This window comes from Carya illinoinensis, chromosome 8, assembly GCF_018687715.1.
Source record: "Carya illinoinensis cultivar Pawnee chromosome 8, C.illinoinensisPawnee_v1, whole genome shotgun sequence".
In the NCBI taxonomy this organism is placed as follows: Eukaryota; Viridiplantae; Streptophyta; class Magnoliopsida; order Fagales; family Juglandaceae; genus Carya; species Carya illinoinensis.
In genome coordinates, this window is record NC_056759.1 from 22257313 (window position 1) to 22275333 (window position 18021).

Sequence of the window (18021 nt, forward strand, 5' to 3'; positions counted from 1 at the left end):
GCTGAACACCTACTAATACAAATTTTCTTTTTTATTTTTTTTATCTTTTATTTTTTACATTTTTCAACATATTTAAATATTTTTTAAAAAATAAAAAATACATCAATATACTAAAACTCACTTTATTAATTATTAAATAAAAAATTAAAAAATAATTGAATATATAAACGAACAAAATAAGGATGTAAATTCAAGAATATACTACCATTTTCCTTTTTCTAAATATAAATTACAAATCGACACCAGTGTCTCGTGAGAATAATAGATTATTATTTTTTATTCTCTCGTCAAAATAAAATATTTATAAATAAATTAACGGATACAATATACTAACTTCAATGAGTGAGAATCCCTCGGCGAACAGAGCACTCTGAATGTGGCGATGGGTTTTCGCCAAGCAGAGAAAAACTTTACGGAGGAGAGAGAGAAAAGAGCAGAATAATAGATTGTTTAGTCCACCTAAATTCGAGTTTCCTTGTTTTATCAAAAAATAAAAAATGAGTTTCCCTCATTCAATTGGAGTTTTGACGTTGTTTATATGTGGCTACCAAGCCCATTTTGCCTCTCTGATAATGGCTCTCACGTTTAGAGTACCAAACGTCTCCGCCTTCCTTCTAAAATCCTCTCCATCCCTAGCATACCCATATCCTAAACGAACCAAAATGTCCCTAATTGTCCGCTCCAATGCCTCTCTCTCTGCCTCAGCTGGAAGTACTAGTAGAAGGCTTCCTATACTGCTCTTTGACATCATGGACACCCTTGTTCGCGATCCCTTTTACCACGACGTTCCTGCCTTCTTCGGGTACTCAAATTTACTCAATTTTCTCTTTGACCCCGTTTCCGGAGTCCGGTGATTCTTCTTCTTTGCTATTTGGTTGCTCAAACAATATGTTGTATGCATTGTTCTTTGGGCTGACAAATGGGATTTATACTAAACTCGGTTCTGTATAATTAGTTTTAATTCTTTTCTTGGGATCCAATATGGGATCGGTCGGGTTTACTTTCGAAGACATGGTTATTGAGTGCAATGAACGCGTAAAATTCTTCTAAAATAAGTTGAATTCATTACTTACGTAAAAAAGAATGTTTAATCCATACGAGTGAAGTTTCCTGGCTGAGTATCGTTAAGTTTTAGCTGCCCTTAAATGCACCAGGGAAATGTGCTTTTGTTATTGTTTTCGATGTCTTCATTCAAAAGGGCTTTCTCGTTTTCCCGGGAGATAGCATTCCTCCAAATTTATAGCCATTAAAGATAAACGTTCTATTGTTTGAGGATACATGCTTGAAGTGGAGATAAGCTTGAATATGTTTTCTGGGGAATGAAAGAAACTTTATTAGAAGTTTATAAAGAATACAATTTCATCTGTTTGCCTGACATTAGACTTTTTATAAGAGGGACTTTAGCCATTTTCTACATTTCATGATTCTCATTGTCTTGTATTGAAATCGTGTAATTCAGTTGTTGTAAATTGGCGTTGGAGGCTAATGGAGTTTCAATTTCCATGGCCCCAAGCTCACTTCGGAGAAGTTCCTCCAGCCCCTATGGATTTAGCCAAAAACTTCTTATAGATCCTTATGTGCTTTAATGGATTTGTAGAGCTACCACAAAATATCAGAGGGCCTCATAAAATGAAATGTTTGACAGTTATCCCTCTAGTGGTAAGGCAAAAATAAGTGCATAAATTACAACAGAATAGTTTTGTGACTATGAAAAGAATATGCATAACTGTTAATGGTAAGAGCAGTGACATTAATCATCCACGGCAATAATCACAACCCAAATAATTTACTGGAATCATGGGTACTGGGTATTACATGTTGTAACTCATTTGAGTTAAGATGCTAACAGACTTTATAGGCTTCTAAGAAGAACCTGACACATAATCGTTTTCACACCCTGAGGTTAAAAGCACTCTTTTTTCTCTTCGATGAATTCTTCCAAAAATTTTTGATTAATTTGTTTATACCATTACTAAGATAATCAGATTCAGATTTTATGCTCAGAATGTCATTGAAGGAACTTATAGAATGCAAGCACCCGACTGCATGGATTGAGTTTGAGAAGGGGATGATTGATGAGGTATGCTCATAACTGGTCATTGGTTTAGAAAAGTATGGTTTTTAAGATCTTCACTACCACATACACCCATCATTAGTGATTTGTATAAAAATAAGACTCCCATTCTTGTTGAAATGATCTTTATACTTTATTTCTTGTTGTTGCATTTGTAGTAAGTTCTAAAGGAAAAGAAGCATACAGTAGGCTGTTTTGTGGGGTTTTGTTTTGGTGTTTTTTTTTCCACGGGGGGGGGGGGGGGGGGGGGGGGGGGTGGCACAATAGGACAGTGTGCGATTAGGCTCTTCATATTGAAGATTTCTTGGAATTATAACTTCTGTTCACACACACTACAAATCTGGGTGATATATATATTTTAATTTTTTAGGACATTTAACGTTTGCTTGGGTTTCTTTGATTGTGGCTTTAGATATAATCACAGAAAAAACCATTGCCTAATCTGCAACATCAAAGCACCGAAAAAACTAGTTTTGTCAATACTTTCAATGCAGGTGAAGATGTCGAAATGGATCTAAGAACGGCACTAATGTATTAACATTTGGATAATAAATTCAAATATGAATGAGGAGTCCATGTAATACTGTCTTTTTAGCTTTATGGAATAAGTTACTCTTACCCTTTATCTAACACAACATCTAATTGTGAGTTGATGTGGCCACTTAATTCTCTTCAGACTATATATTTTTTGATAAGTAATAAGAGAATTAGGCTCTCGTATTGAATGGAGATAATCTTATTACCTAGTGAATAGGCATAGCCCAAGTACATAGGAAGTATACAAGAAAAAACACCTAAATACAAGCTAGAAACTAGAAAAGTCTAAAAACAAATATGAAGATTATTCAATACAAGAGCCTTATCCCAAAAACACAAAGTATTAAAGAAAAAATTCCCAAGTTCTCCCATCGAACATTCTCATCAGACTATATTTATTTCCCTATCTCCACCATCTCAACCTAAGCAGTGCTTTTGAAGGTTCATAAAGGTACATTATAGCCATTTTTTGTCAATTGTAGATGAAAATAGAGAAAATCCAATATTTGATCTAGCTTTCATTATATCTTTAACTTTTTACTGCTGATGTATGCATCAATGTTATGAAAAAAGCTATTCGTTTTGCATATTACCTACTTCCTTATGCTTAGGATGGTGATTCTTTTCCATATATTTTTTCAGGAGATTTGCCTGATATTTTTGTACGTATTCTTGAATTTTCTATGTACTTCATAATAATCTTTATTACTACAAAATATAGGTGGAGCTTTCCAGAATATTTTTTAAAGATGGCAGATCTTTCGATTTAGAAGGTTGGTGAGAATATTTCTTTTCTACTTTGCAGCAATCACCACTTTTGTTTTGATTTCATCGTTCTTTATTACAGATTTACAGTACGTATGTGACTAGAACAATGCTAAATATTTGGGGTGGTAGGGCAAGGAGGTGGTTTACCAGTGATGCCACCTCGACTTTCAGTATAAAGTGTGGTACAAATTGTAAACTATATGTGGTTACACTTGTTTATGAGTATTGAAAATTATATATGGAACCTCATTGTATTTTGGTTCACTCTTTCCTTGCCCCTCCATGAAATCTTGTGCATGTTGTAATTGATAGTTTTCTGGCCTCCATAAAATCTTTTTGGCATGCAATTTGAAAATTTTATTGATAAATGTGAGACCTAAGTATACAAGAAAACAAAGCAATACCCTAAAGATGTGTAATTGAAGGTAGAAATGTCAAAAGAAGTACATATAAACTCCCAAAAATAGTAGGATAAGTTTAAAAATAACATGATTGTTTGGGACTGACTTTTGTTGTTTTGTTTTTATTGGTTTTCAAAATTTTGAATGGGAAATGAAAACAAGGAGTTACATTTGGATGTATTAGTTTCTGTTTTTTTATTTTTTATTTTGTTAAATATGTTTTCACCCATAAATTTTTTAGTTGTTTCACACTTTTCTAGAAACTGACAGTGTTACTCTCCAACTACCCCACTTATTATCAAATAGCACTTCCGTTAAGATTTTTATTTTATTTTATGAATAGCACTTCCGTTAAGATTTTACCATGTAACCTGTTTTTCGCCATCTTAGTGTTCCTACTTGAACAAAGAGTGCTATTTGTCATTTCCTTGTAGTTTGAATTACAATGTGTCAATTTTTGTAGAGGTTTAAAGCTAAAAACACAAGTGTAAAACTCTTTACAGCTTGTGGGTAAAGAGTCCATCTAACTATTTCTTTGGTTAATGGTTTCAAGATAACCAGTTTTTCTCAAAATCATCAAGATGCCCAATAAAATCTTGGCATGTGTCCACTCCACTAGATCTACATAAAAAAATAATAATAATAAAAAGAAAACACAAAAAATGCCTTGAGAGGGCCATTAGGGTTCGAATTGTTTTTGGGGTTGCAGGGGAGGGGGGGATCCACCCTTCAACTCCTCTCAGGAATCCACCCCAGCGACAAGGGTCTCTACCCTCCCTTGCAATGGAAACATAGAGGAAGGGGGAAAGACTCCTAGCGACAATGGTCTCCATTGCTAAATCAAGCCTGTATCCTTTTCCATCGAAATATATATATACAAATATGTCTGTGTGTGTGTGTGTGTGTTAATGTAATCTAGAATGGTATAGTGATACAATTAGTATTGAAGTGTTTTGCACAACAGCGTGCTCCAATAATATTTTATAACTCTTCCCCCTGATTTTACATAGTGGGAGTATGAAACACTAGGACATCATACAATTGTCAATCGAACACTATACAATTTTGTTGCTTCAGAAAGCTGTTCAAGGAAATATTATTTGAAAGTGTCTTTTAGTTTGGTTATAAAACTGTTAAAAACATATCCTGAAAATATGCCATAGTTTCTCAAATTGTTACCTATCAGAAAGATTATTTTAATAGTTGGGATTGGGTAGGTCTTACGAAATTATTGTTTTATTAATGCATCCTTTGAAGGTCAACATGTTTGAATGAGCATGAATTTGCAAGAAGTGTTTTCCACCCTTTGTTTCTGAGAAGAGTACCACATCTAATTCCCTTTTGAATTTGTCTCGGTCGAGAGGTGATTGTTGAATATGTATTGCTTCCCAGGTTATTGAAAGTTTTATGTATCATGAGATTTGCTTTTATGATTATCTCAAATCGCTTTTTCCTTTTGTTATTGACTGTAACTTGATTGGACGATCACCAAGCTCAGTTGGTTTGTGAATTTTCCTTGTCAACATGCTCTTTGAGCAGATTCTCATTAGGTGTGTGAATTTCTTAGACCCACTTAGGAGCAATCACATTTTTTATTATGTCAATAATTTAAATTGCATACTCCTAGAACATGCTGCATATTATTAACACTCTTGCTGATATTGTGAAGGTCACGTTCATATGTTGTCATAGGTATGAAAAATTGTATGAGAAGGGGATATTCCTACATTGAAGGTGTTGAAGAATTGCTTCACGCATTAAAACAAAACAAATATGAAATTCACGCTTTCACAAACTACCCAATCTGGTGCGATAAGATATTTATTTAGTGATTTTATAACCATTTTAAGAGGGTTATCTTTTCAAGAAATCTTGTTTTGTAGGTACGAAATGATTGAGGACAAGTTAAAAGTTTCAAGATATTTGTCATGGACATTTTGTTCATGTATAAATGGTATGTGCAATGGTTTGGCTCTCTCTCTCTCTCTCTCTCTCTCTCTCTCTCTCTCTCTCTCTCTCTCTCTCTCTCTCTCTCTCTCTCTCTCTCTCTCTCGTGTGTTGACTGTATGGGTGAATAATGCATGAAGCATGTGTCTACATCGAATGCTACCATGTTGAGTGAATTATTATTATTGTTGTTAATATTACTATCATCATTATTATTATCATTGTAAGTGTGATGATACACACAACCCTTTTCACGGCTATATTTTAAAATAGGAGTATTTTGGTAAAATGACGAAACTTTTATAATAGTTTTTAGGTTATTTTACAAAAACACCCTTCATTTAAAACATGGTTATGAAAATGGTTGTGTAAATGGTTGCATGTTTATTATTTTCCTAATTATTATTACTATTTCCGTTTTTATTGGATAAGCATCAGGTTAAGTATATTATTATACTTATATATATGAATTCACTTGACATAAAGTCTGCAGTGTGTATTGTAATAAGCATATTATTATTGTCTAATTTGTGTCGAAGAAAAACATAATTTTAAGATACCTATAAAAAAATATCAACTTCAGAGTTGCAAAGAAAAATAGTTGCTCCAAAAAAGTGAATAATTGTAAATAAAATTTTCCACTTATTAAGATGAAGGATTTTTGTTATCCTTTGAGGCTGATCTGGTTTAATCCAAGACTCCAAAGCAAAAGATTTTCTCCGTGTAGAATCATCGATGTTCATATATGAAGAGAGCAGGACACCTACTACATGGACATTGCCATCAATTGTGAGAATGATCCTTTTTACCATATGTTTCAGGAAAGAGGAAGCCTGATCCTGATTTCTATTTGGATGTTTTGAGCCAGCTTGAAGTTAATTCGGAAAACTGTATCTTCATCGATGATAGGTTGTATTCTTGATATTTTTTTCAGTGTTGGACTGTTTTCATGATGGGATAACTACTTTTACATACATTTGGTGTGCTTTGGTTATTCTCGTCTCAATCTTTTGTATGATCAAAATCATATGAAGGGATTGTGATGTTTTGGTGTTCGGGAACTAACTAGGATTATTATAGTTTGTCTGACTGATAGGCCATCAGGGAGCAGTCGGGTATAAACCGTTTTAGTCCTGTCACCTAGCTGAACTCATGGTAGGACATATCAAATTGCCATTGGATAGGAGATTTAATTTTGCAACAAATAGTTTGCATAAATTTTCTCTTCTCGAACAACTATATCCTACATTTTCTCTGCATGCAAGACAGCAGAGAATGATTGAAGTTTGGGTTCAATTTATGGGTCTTTTTCGTGCAAGAAATTCTTGTATACTACTAGTCTTATCCACACGCCCTATATTCTGTTTCCTTGTTTTGACCAATGGGAATATGCAAATTTATATTTTATGGTATTCTTAATGCTTCCCGTCACAAGAGTCATTGTACAAAACCAAATTTGATTATTTTCTCAATTTCCATGATGGGTCTGTCACAGGTTGAAAAATGTAGAAGCCGCTGCAGAAGTCGGCATTGTTAGTCTACATTTCAAGAACACAAATTTACTGCTTCAAGATCTCTCCTCGATGGGAATTGACTTCTCAGTAGAAGAAAATCACCGTCAGTACTAGCCCAAGTTTGCAAAGGAACACACCTGATTTCTCAGTACTCATGATTCTAATAACTTGATTTGTTCCTACTGTTACATTAGTTTTGGTTTTTTATAGACTATATAGGGTACAGTTAATCTATTAAGAGATGAGTATAACGAGTAAGGGTTTTGCTACACAACCTCCCAACACTCCAACACCCCACATTTTTTTTAATTTTTATTATTTTATTTTTTATCAAATATTTAATATATAAATAATGAATAAATTAATTAAATTAATTGAAAAAGAATAAATTTAAAAAAAAATATTAAAAAATTAAAAAAAGATGGGATGTTGGAGTGTTGGGAGGTTGTGTAGATTTTTTCAACGAGTAACGAGTAATTATACTTCTGAAATTGATAGGATGCAAATCCTTCAAGAGCACGCTACTTACAGTCCCCGTTGAGGGACTGCGTGCGGACGAATGGGGCTTTTGGTCATTTAATCTTCAAATTATGGTCAAATGTCAAAACTGCCCATAGCATATTTCCCTCCCTCCAGATGGAATTCTCAGATCCCTCCAGCGATAGAGCCAACGTTGTGTGGAACTCCAACGCCGTCAGCCACTCTTCGAGTTTGGTCCGCCACAGTCGGCGTCAGCTTCTCCTCCACCACTTTCTGCCGCCGACAACATAAACTCTCTGAACAAACTAAGTTTTTTTAATCAACTTTCTTTTAGATATCTTTTACTTCCCTTCCCACCCCATTTTGATTAAGCTATGCTATTTGTTCTCTGTGAAGTAGTCTTCAACTTTGAAAAAATAGTGTAATAGCAGTGTGCACCCAGAATTTTCCGGCTATTGAAAGTGTTATGGAGCCTTGCCTTGGTACTAGAAGGACAGTGCCTGCCACGAAAGGTGAGAGTAAAATTCGTGAGAGGATTGGTTAAATGTGAGAAAAGAAAAGTACGAAAAACACAGGAATTTTCATGTTTTTCATCCACTTAATTTCCTAGTCTAAAAACACCCACGTTATTTCCAGTAACCTTACATTTGCTTTTTGGATGGGTCTCCCCCTTGAGTAATCTATTATATAGACAGATGTATTTATCAAAAAAAAAAAAAAAATTATATAGACAGATTGATGCTGACAAAGAGAAATCCTGCAGAAAGTGAATTTCATTTCCTATGAAAATCAAAGTGACCTTAAATCCTGACGAAGAAGAAATCTAGAGAGAGAGAGAGAGAGAGAGAGATTCTGGCATTGGAGGGTTTTTGATGGGAAGGGGGAGGGGGAGGGGGAGGGGACTTTGTGGATGAAACCATCCCCGTGCGTGAGCGATCCCAAACAAGGCCTGCACCCAGAATTTATCATCTTTCAATACATTCCTACCATCGTTTACATATCATGCAAAACAATTTTATGCCTTATTAAAAAATAAAAATAAAACAAAATCAATAGAAATTGGCTGCGCTAATCTGTCATTTCTTTTCTTTCTTTTTCCTATTGGTCTCGGCAAATATGAAGAGATACATTGATAAACGAAATAAGAAAACATCACAGTTCAAGTAGATGAATGCACCATCCATGGCACTAGATCATGCCATGTTGTGTTCACTGGCGAGAAATTGGATGGGGAGAAGTGTTCGGACTTCGGGTACCAGTGTTCAAAATTATTTTTTGTAAATTGCGGTGTATTAATGAAGGATATGGGTGAAAATTTAAACTAGAAAATTGAAAAACCGGTTCGAACTAGTCTGGAACCAGTTTTTATATGTTAAATTGGTTAAATTGGTCCAATTTCGGTTCTTGGCTTTCCGGGACCGAACCAGACTGGTTTATAAAATATATATATATATAATTATTTTTTAATATTATATAAAATATTTTATATATATAATTTTTGTATATAATATATATAATTATATATGAATAATTTTATATTATAATTTATAACAGAAAATTTTAATCTTAAATATAAATATTTGTTTGATCATATGTTATTCATATAATATATATATATTAATTACATTTTGTGGCCTAATAAATTCTCAATATATTCCTTTTGATAAATACATAATACATTAGTAATACTAATATACATTAATATATTAATTATATTTTACTTTAATTAATTATATACATTAGAAAATTATATTTTTTTATGATATTGACACTTGATTAAAATCGAAAAATTAGACCGAGCCGAACTAGAACTGGTAAAACTAGAAGTATCGGTTTAAAAAGATAAACAATTTAGGATCGGTTCTTGAAAATGCAAAATCGGTATATATCAGTTTAGTCTCAAAATTTATATAAAATGAGATCAAACTAGACTCGTTATACCTCTAGTCAAAAAGATCAATCCATAATTCTATAAACTAGTAATCGTATGGCTGTGCAAAAATTTAAAAATTTGGCTTTGTATTAACTCTATAGTCTTGAAATTGGAGTCGGAGTTTTTTTTTTTTTTTTTTTCTGTATTTTTAATTGGAGTTGAGCTGAATTTGTTTGTTTCTTGACCGAATCATTCTCCGATATTCGACCTCCGCCTTTGACTCTAGCCTCTGACTCCACACTAACCTCCACTTTGACTTATACCTTTGAGTCTCTGACTCCTATACGTACTAATATCCATAGATTATAAAAATAAATATTATTTTTATAGTAATCATATATACTCATATTGAAAGCATATAATTTATATAGTTAAATTCAATACTATACTAATATGTATTATGCATTATAAAATAATATATTTATACTATAATATAAATTGACTAATATACTATAATAAATTCAATACTATACTAGTATATATTTATATAATTAAATAAACTAATAGTTTAGTATATGTACACATCATAATATCACTATTATACATATTCAAGTATAGGAACAATAAAAAGTAGCAAGTAAAAGTGAGAAAAACTCTCCCTTCTCTCTGGGGAACAAGATCAAGAAAACTGTTAAGAAGGAGGTGGGAGCCTCGGCTCCTCCCTCCCGTCTCTCTTTTCCAGTTAGGTATAGGGTGGTGTTTATGGGTGGTTTTGCTTTTTAGAACATTAATAATAGCTGTTGGTTGTGGATTTGATGGGATGAAAGGCCATTACCAGGCCGGGTTACCGAAGTCCTTAACCACAACATATCACGCAGTTTGGGCGGAGAGATTTTACACGAAAGTGGTGGAGGAGCTCGGCTACGGATGGCCATAGTTTTGGGTGGTTTGAAAACCATGACCCAGTCTAGTGTCTCCGACCGTTTTGGCTGGGAGGAGCTAGCTATCAGGCGTATAAAATGAAAACCTGCATGCTTGAGAGGTGCATGTGGGGAAGAGTTAATGGTTTGAGGCTAGTTTGCCTGAAAAAATGGTCTGATGAGGGGACGGAGTTTGGAGGTTTTATGATAGGAGGGGGGTCAAAGCATTTTGCTCTTGAAGACGATGTTTTGCATGTGGGTTGGGATGCAGTCCGACGAGGTTAAGGGTCTCTGTTTTATCCATGGAAAACAGAGGAGTTTTTTCGGTTTGCAGGCCATTCGTGCATGGGGGGTTAAGGCATCTATCGGGGGTGGAGCCTGGCCGTGGCTCACGGTGGATTCTCTCTTGGATGGTGGTCAGGGAAGAGGTGACTGCAACGGTGTAGTCAATTTTATTTTTTGGTTTTTCGGTTCCTGTCTTGCTTGTTTTTTCATAGCTTTAGTTTTCATTCCGTTTGATTTTATGGTTTTGTTTAGTTTGGAGGCAATGCGGCCTTCCCTTTTTGTTGTTTAGTTTTTTGGGTTTTGTTTGGTTTGGAAATAAGTGGCTTCCGGTGGTTGTTTTATGGAGCTGTGTACTTCGGTGGCAGTAAAGATTTTATGGCCATGAGCTTTCCGGTGGCAGAAGTTCTTTCCTGTGGAATCCGTTGCATTCTGAAGTTGGCTCGCTTTGCACGCCGCATGTAGGTTGTTACGAGACAGTTGCAGGACGAGGTAGGAGGGATAGTGTGCTGGGTAGTATTCTGTTAGCTACTCCGTCATGTACGGGTAGCAGGACAGTGGGGCTCAAAGTGGGGAGCGTAAGTTTTTTTTGTTTTGTTTTGTTTTATTTCCTATTTTGTTACGTGAATAACTTGAAATAGCAATTCCCTTTTCTCTTTTGGAGGAGAAGGGTAGTGAGTCCCTATCCTCTTTTGGAGGATGAGAGTGGAAGATCCCCTTCCTCCTTTGGAGGGTGAGGGTGAAAGGTGTTTGTTTTCTTATAGACAAATTGAGATGGACACTTCTGTTTTTACAGATTCTTCCATCTAAGAAGGGTTATGTCGTTAGAGAGTTTTAGAAGTTTTTAGACAGTGTCTGGCACAATGAAAGTTGTGTGCGGGGGGACTTAGAACCGACGAGTAGTTGGCTAGTTAATCGAGATTTGTACTTGAATTTTTTTGTTACAGTTGTAACTTCCTTCATTCATGAATTGAATTGAAGTCTATTTCAAAAAAAAAAAAAGTATAGAAACAATATATTTGACTTGCTAATATTACTCCTAATAGTGAGAAATATGTAATAATCTAATATAATAACATATAATTAGAAAAATGGTGTGTGATTTTATTTTTATGGTGCATACTAGATAGCGGTTCATGAAATGTTTTTTTATGTTATTTATAGAATGCCTAAATCGGTTTTTTTTTTTTTTTTTTTTTGGTTCATGTAATTTTGTTAAGTATCTTAGCATTTTGTTTTGTAGTTGGATCCTTAATTTATTTTCAATTTTTACATTGAAATTTGACAAGTGATTTTTCTTTTTAATCCTACTTATTTAGTTGTATTTTGGTAAAGATTATAAAAGTATTTATTTAATTTCAGACTATTATGTATTCACATGCTTAAAAAAAAGTTCTAGATCATTTTTTGCGAAATTTACTTTGTTTCTATTTCTATGTCTTGCTAAGAGTTAAGCCCAAAAGATGAGCTTTATATAGTGTGGTGCCCTCAAACCTTGGTAAGAAAACTGGCGAGGGTCTGTAGTGCCAAGGAATGCCAGTCGCTCAGCAACCCAATCCTTAACATGGAGAAGCGTGCATTCAAGCAATGAGCACATGCTAAGTGTAATAAATCGCAATGGAATATGTAAAGGGATTAGTCAAAAACTAATCATAAATATACCAGATGTACCCAGGAAATCCTCAAGTAATTGTAATATCTATATGTCATTATCACTTCTTTCCAAATAATATTGTACACCGTCATTGAATCATCGCTTACATCAAAACATAACGAACCATACATAATCCGTTACTCAACTAAACTAAACATTATAAATAATTAATAATCAGAGACAGGCCGTCGTGACTATTCTTAGTCCTGGGCTTGTCGTTCTTCCTTGGAAAAATCTGCATGTGCTAAATCTACATCAAATTCTATGATTTCGTTGAAGAAAACTACATTTGGGGCCACCACTATAAGACTTTTAAGAAATTCTTGTAGGTTAAAATCCATGAAAGTACTATCAATGATGATTAGATGCATGGTAAGGCTCAACACTTGAAAATCACATCATCTCAAAATTACAACGTAAAGATAATTAATAAACATAATGAAGAAAAATACACTTTTATGCAAGGAGGAGGTGTGATACATAATATGCATACCTTAATCTTATAACATACTCACAAATATTTACACCATATGGCCGTAGGAGCTAATCTAGCTAAACAGTATTTCTAACACTACATTTGCATTGGAGTCGATCCTTTCGTCGCAAACTCTGAAATCACTTGTTTTCTTGATAACTCTGAGTAGAAGAGAGAGCAACCACTTTACAAATTTCAAAAGTGAGATGTTGGCTCTTATACAATATCTTTATATAAGGCAGGACCATCAATCGATTGTCAGTCACAGTCCTGACATTCTTCTGAGTCCTGATATGCTTGAATGAGAGAACTTTAATCTCTACCGTCTATTTGCTATTTGAAGAAACTAAATGATTGATGGGACAAGGCATGCACGTTTATACTATTTGCCTTGTGTCCAATCCTACAATCCTTTCCCTAGTAAGGGTATCCCATGTGGCAATGGACCAGACCTTATGAGATCAGACAATATAGCCTGCAGGTCTGTAATCTTTTTTCCATAGACTCACTTTAATTGTGACATCTTGATGGAGCATGGACCTTTGGGTACGACGTAGGCTATCCTATGATATCCTTTGTGTTATCTTGGAGAGCTTCCACGTTTGCATTGAGTTTGTCCTTGTCCATTGCTAGCCCCAGTATAGTCAGCACAACTTTGTTTGCTTGGTGTCGAGTGAACCATCCTTCATCACCCGATGTTGAATCGTGTTTGTCAGCCTTTCTACATCGTGCTACTCACCTTACTCTTGGACTATCTATACTTTTGCTTACTTGACTGCCTCCTTGTCACCAGTATTTTGGCTATAGGAGGGGATCCTCTCCCTCGATTCGACACGGTCCTCACATATAGAGCCTATTGTAGGGCTGTGATCCGATTCCGACTTCCGATTCTGACTTTTGTCGGAGTCGAAATCGAGCTCCGATTCCGATTCCGAATGGAATCGGAGTTCTATTCCGTTCGGAATTCGGAATTCTGACTTATAAAACCTCTCAAAATAAAGAAGTTGAAATTAGGAATTCCGGCACCCCGACTTCCGGTCGGAATTCAAAATTCTGGCATTCCGATCGGTGCCGGAATTTTGAATTCCGACTTCTTTATTTTGATAGGTTTTATCTTCTTTTAAATTTATTTTATCCTTGCTTAATAAAAACTCTCACTTTATATATAAATTATTCTTGTTTAGTATTTCTCAATTAAACAAATAGGAATTATTTTATTGAATGGAGTTTGAATGTGTATTAAGTATTTTCTACTTTATTAATATTTCTCTTTTTTGTTTTTGTATGTGACGGTGATGCTAACTTGGTACTTGAAAGGTGAAACTTTATTTTTTATTAATTTGAGGTATTTTTGTATAGATTTCATTCTTATTTTCAATGTAATTGAAATATATAAAAGCTTAAACACGTTAAATTGTATAATTAATTAATTTTCCTGGTACAACGAGTGTTTGTACAATATTTTCATCCCAAAATGTCAAATTTGTTTGAACACGTTAGATTGCATAATTAATTCTTATACATAATTCAGAAGATCATAAACAATGAATATAGAAATAACAACCTATTTCAAAGTTTGATTAAACAGTCCATAAGAATAAACATTTTGATTCAACAAAAAAAAAAAATCATTTACAGCATCGTACTTGGTCATTTGAAGTAACTGAAATTAAGATAAAAAAGTATTCAATTAATAAATATAACCAAATATTGTTCTAGAAAATTGAACACAATAAAAGTTAAATTTAATTATCATTAATACCAATAAAGATTAAGTTAGTTTTGATATCAACTTATCTTTATCCATACTCCATCAGTCATCGGCAACTATACTGGGGTTCATAATTACATCTGTGCAATGATAAAAAAATAAAAATTAAATAAATTTATGAAATCATAAAAATAATTAAAATAATCAATAATAAAAAAACAAGTAAAATAAGGTTACCATCTTCAAGCCTATAGCTCTCATCATCAATGCCAATGCTATCTAGTCCAATGGGTGTATCATTGATCCAATTCTGTATACAAATGAGGGCCTCTACAGTTGACGGTGACAAAGAACTCCGGAAAGCATCCAACACTCGACCTCCAATGCTAAACGCCGACTCAGATGCAACCGTCGTAATAGGAATGGCTAGCACATCTCGGGCAATACGGGAAATGATTGGATACTTGATGGAATTAGCCTTCCACCAAATGCATATCTCAAATGCAGGAGTAGGTGCCTCGACCTCTTCCATAAAATACCGTTCAACCTCTAAAGTACACCCCATAATATTCCTCAATGCAACGAGCTGATAATACTCATTCATTATGTCGTAATTCCTACGGCATCGAGCAATGCACCTACTGGGCTAAAGTCATTAGAGGGAGGTGTCAGAGTCACGTGTGAGGTACCCGCTGAAGATGAAGGCTGTCCACTATTTTTGTAATGGTTGTACAAGTCATTGAGATCAATTTTAAGCGCTGTAATAAACGATGCAGCCTTCATTGCCCTGAGGACGGAATTTGCCCAATATTCTATCACGACCAACTTGATTTGGGGGTTAAGGATCATAGCCACAAAGAGTAATCTATTTATCTTCTCAACTTGCCCCCATTATTTATTATATTTGGACATCATCCTCTGAGCCATACCGGATAGAAGTCCGCTAGGGTCATCACAACCATCTTCCAAGTGGTGGTGTAGTGTCGAGATCTGACTGAACCACAAGTTTGCAGTCGTGTATGCGGATCCAGATATTTTCATTGTAATATCATAAAAAATCTGTAAAAATGTGACAAAAAATCCTACACTCGTCCAATCATGTGTGTCCAGCGAACCGACCACTTTCCGGCAGGCTCCAGCAAAGCATACTTAAGGCCCCATCTTCCACCTCCGCTCAAACACTTTTTGGTACCTCTGTGCCACATCCAACATCATATATGTAGAGTTTTATCGAGTGGGAAGGTCCAAGCACAGCGTCCGTGAATGTTTTATCCCAAGTTGTTCTTCTATTACCCTAAATTTTTTCAGCCTTTGGGGGAAGCCCTCACATACCGCACAATGTTGCAGACTTTTGTAATGGAATCGTCAACCTCTTTTAACCCTCAGTCACAATCAGGTTGATTATGTGAGCACAACAACGAATATGGATAAACTCATGATCCCGGATGACATCATTTCTCACTCTCGTATTCCGCTTGAACCATTCAATTGCAGTATCATTGGCACTGGCATTGTCAACTGTAATGCATAAAACTTTCTGAATTCTCCAATCTTTCAAGCAATCATCCATCGCCACCCCAATTGATGCACCCTTATGATCACTGATTTCTTTGAATCCAATAATCCGTATTTTTAAAGTCTATGAACTGTCAATGTAGTGTGCTGTAATACACATGTAGGAAACATTCTGTATAGACGTCCATGTGTCAGTCGAAAATAAGACTCTCTGGCCAGTCCTCACAAACATTTGTCTCATCTCAACCTTCTCTTTTAAATACTTTTTCATACAATCTCGCATCACTGTATACTGTGACGGCAATGAGAATCGTGGCTCAATGAGCTTGATAAACTTTCAGAACCCTCTTTTCTCAACTATAGTAAAAGGCATCTCATCTTCAATGATCATCTCGGCAAGCGCATCTCTCAACATCTTCTTACTGTATTGAGGGATGACCATTTTTTTAAGTTGCGTACCATCAGTCGCAGTAGAAGTTTCATAACTTAGCGTTGTCTGATTTTTGGCTACCAATCCCTTCGTTATCTTATATCTCTGGCAACCATTTATATGTGATATCAAACAAGTAGTGCCTTGTTTTTTTAAATGAAATGCAACTTCTTGGCCACAATGGTTACAAGCTGCGTGCGGTTTTGAGGGATCACCATCAACCTTGGTGAAATGTTCCCACATTCATGACCTTTTTTTATTTGATCGCGAACGTGGTGACCTGGCCCTCGCGGATGGAGGTGGTACATCCGGCTCATCCCCAATACCCATCTCATCCTCCTCATTAAATGTATCCTCATCTTCTATGTTTATTGGGATTGGAAATCAACTACTTGCACATGAAGTTTGTGTTCTGGAATTGGGTCTCGATCTCGGTGCTGGGGACGGAATTGTGGCATCCTGATCCTGTTCTGGGGTCCCATATGGTTCTTCCTCCATAGCTTGAAATCTGACACATATATAGAAGATCAAATTAAGAGGTTTATTAAAAAAACAATAAACAAATCTGACACATATAATAGGTGATGCAAGACTACATCTTTGAAAGAGTAAATGGTTAAAAAAGGAGTTCTTATAAGATCGTGGGAGTAAATGGATCAACATCTAAAATAAAGACGACATTAAGAGTCAAGTCTCCAAAAGACAAAATATACACATAAAAGATATTGCAGATCTACATAACTGCACGTGCTGTGGTCAGATTACTGAAACTTTTAATCCATAAACATACAGAAAACATCTTGTAAGTGTTTGTTTCTTTGTCCTGTTTTTTCCTAAACCAAACAATGAAACAAACCATGCATGTAAGAAAGAGAGTGTGAAAGTGGGTAGTACTGAAGAAGAAGATGGATGAGGTTAAAAGCAAAGGCAGATTTTCTACTCTTCCAACCATGCGTGTAAGAAAGAGAGTGTGAAAGTGGGACCTCCCTTTGCTTGAAGATGACACTATCTCCCTAAATTACATCATCATGTAGTGTGTATATATATATATATATATGTATGAGAGATATTAATTTATAGTGAAAAAAAAAACTGAAAAAGTGGCTCATGAGTAGTACTTAATCCATAAAGATCATAGCTAATTTTATTAATTTCTTTTATGCAAAACAATCTTTTATTAAATTAGATTTTGATTTAAAGTTAATGGCCGGTGGGATCGGCGGGTTATCACAAAAACCATTAATCTCCGGTGGTGAGATCAGTAGTGTTTTACATGCAGGAAGTAGTAAAAAGAAGGTGATTTTGATGAGTTTATGGAAAGAAATTAGGAGGTCTTGAGGGGTCGATGAAATATGCGTATGCATGGATATATATATATATATTTATTTATATTTTTCATGTTCGAATTGGCAAGGGTCAAGCTGGCTAGCTTGAAATGGT

At 34.9% G+C, this 18021-nt stretch overlaps 1 protein-coding gene across 3 annotated transcripts; it reads left to right on the forward strand.

Annotated features, from left to right (window-relative positions):
• The first annotated feature begins 363 nt into the window (after positions 1–363).
• LOC122319148 (flavin mononucleotide hydrolase 1, chloroplatic) lies at positions 364–7510 on the forward strand. 3 transcript variants are annotated; one of them, XM_043137085.1, is made up of 8 exons: positions 364–802; positions 2005–2080; positions 3333–3384; positions 3459–3465; positions 5450–5587; positions 5664–5734; positions 6549–6636; positions 7223–7510. In XM_043137085.1, exons 1-8 carry the CDS (start codon positions 498–500, stop codon positions 7353–7355), a joined length of 870 nt encoding a protein of 289 aa, XP_042993019.1. In that variant the 5' UTR covers positions 364–497; the 3' UTR covers positions 7356–7510. The 3 variants fall into 3 exon arrangements, with proteins under 3 accessions (XP_042993019.1, XP_042993022.1, XP_042993021.1); XM_043137087.1 differs by lacking the exon at positions 3459–3465 and having other exon boundaries at positions 368–802; positions 5473–5587; XM_043137088.1 differs by lacking the exons at positions 3459–3465; positions 5450–5587 and having other exon boundaries at positions 366–802; positions 5648–5734.
• The last annotated feature ends 10511 nt before the right edge of the window (positions 7511–18021 follow it).

Coding starts and splice junctions, on each gene's coding strand:
- LOC122319148 (XM_043137085.1), top strand. CDS start 498: ATGAGTTTCCCTCATTCAATTGGAGTTTTGACGTTGTTTATATGTGGC. Junction 5,735..6,548: donor ATTTTGTTCATGTATAAATG/GTATGTGCAATG, acceptor CATATGTTTCAG/GAAAGAGGAAGCCTGATCCT. Junction 6,637..7,222: donor TGTATCTTCATCGATGATAG/GTTGTATTCTTG, acceptor GGTCTGTCACAG/GTTGAAAAATGTAGAAGCCG.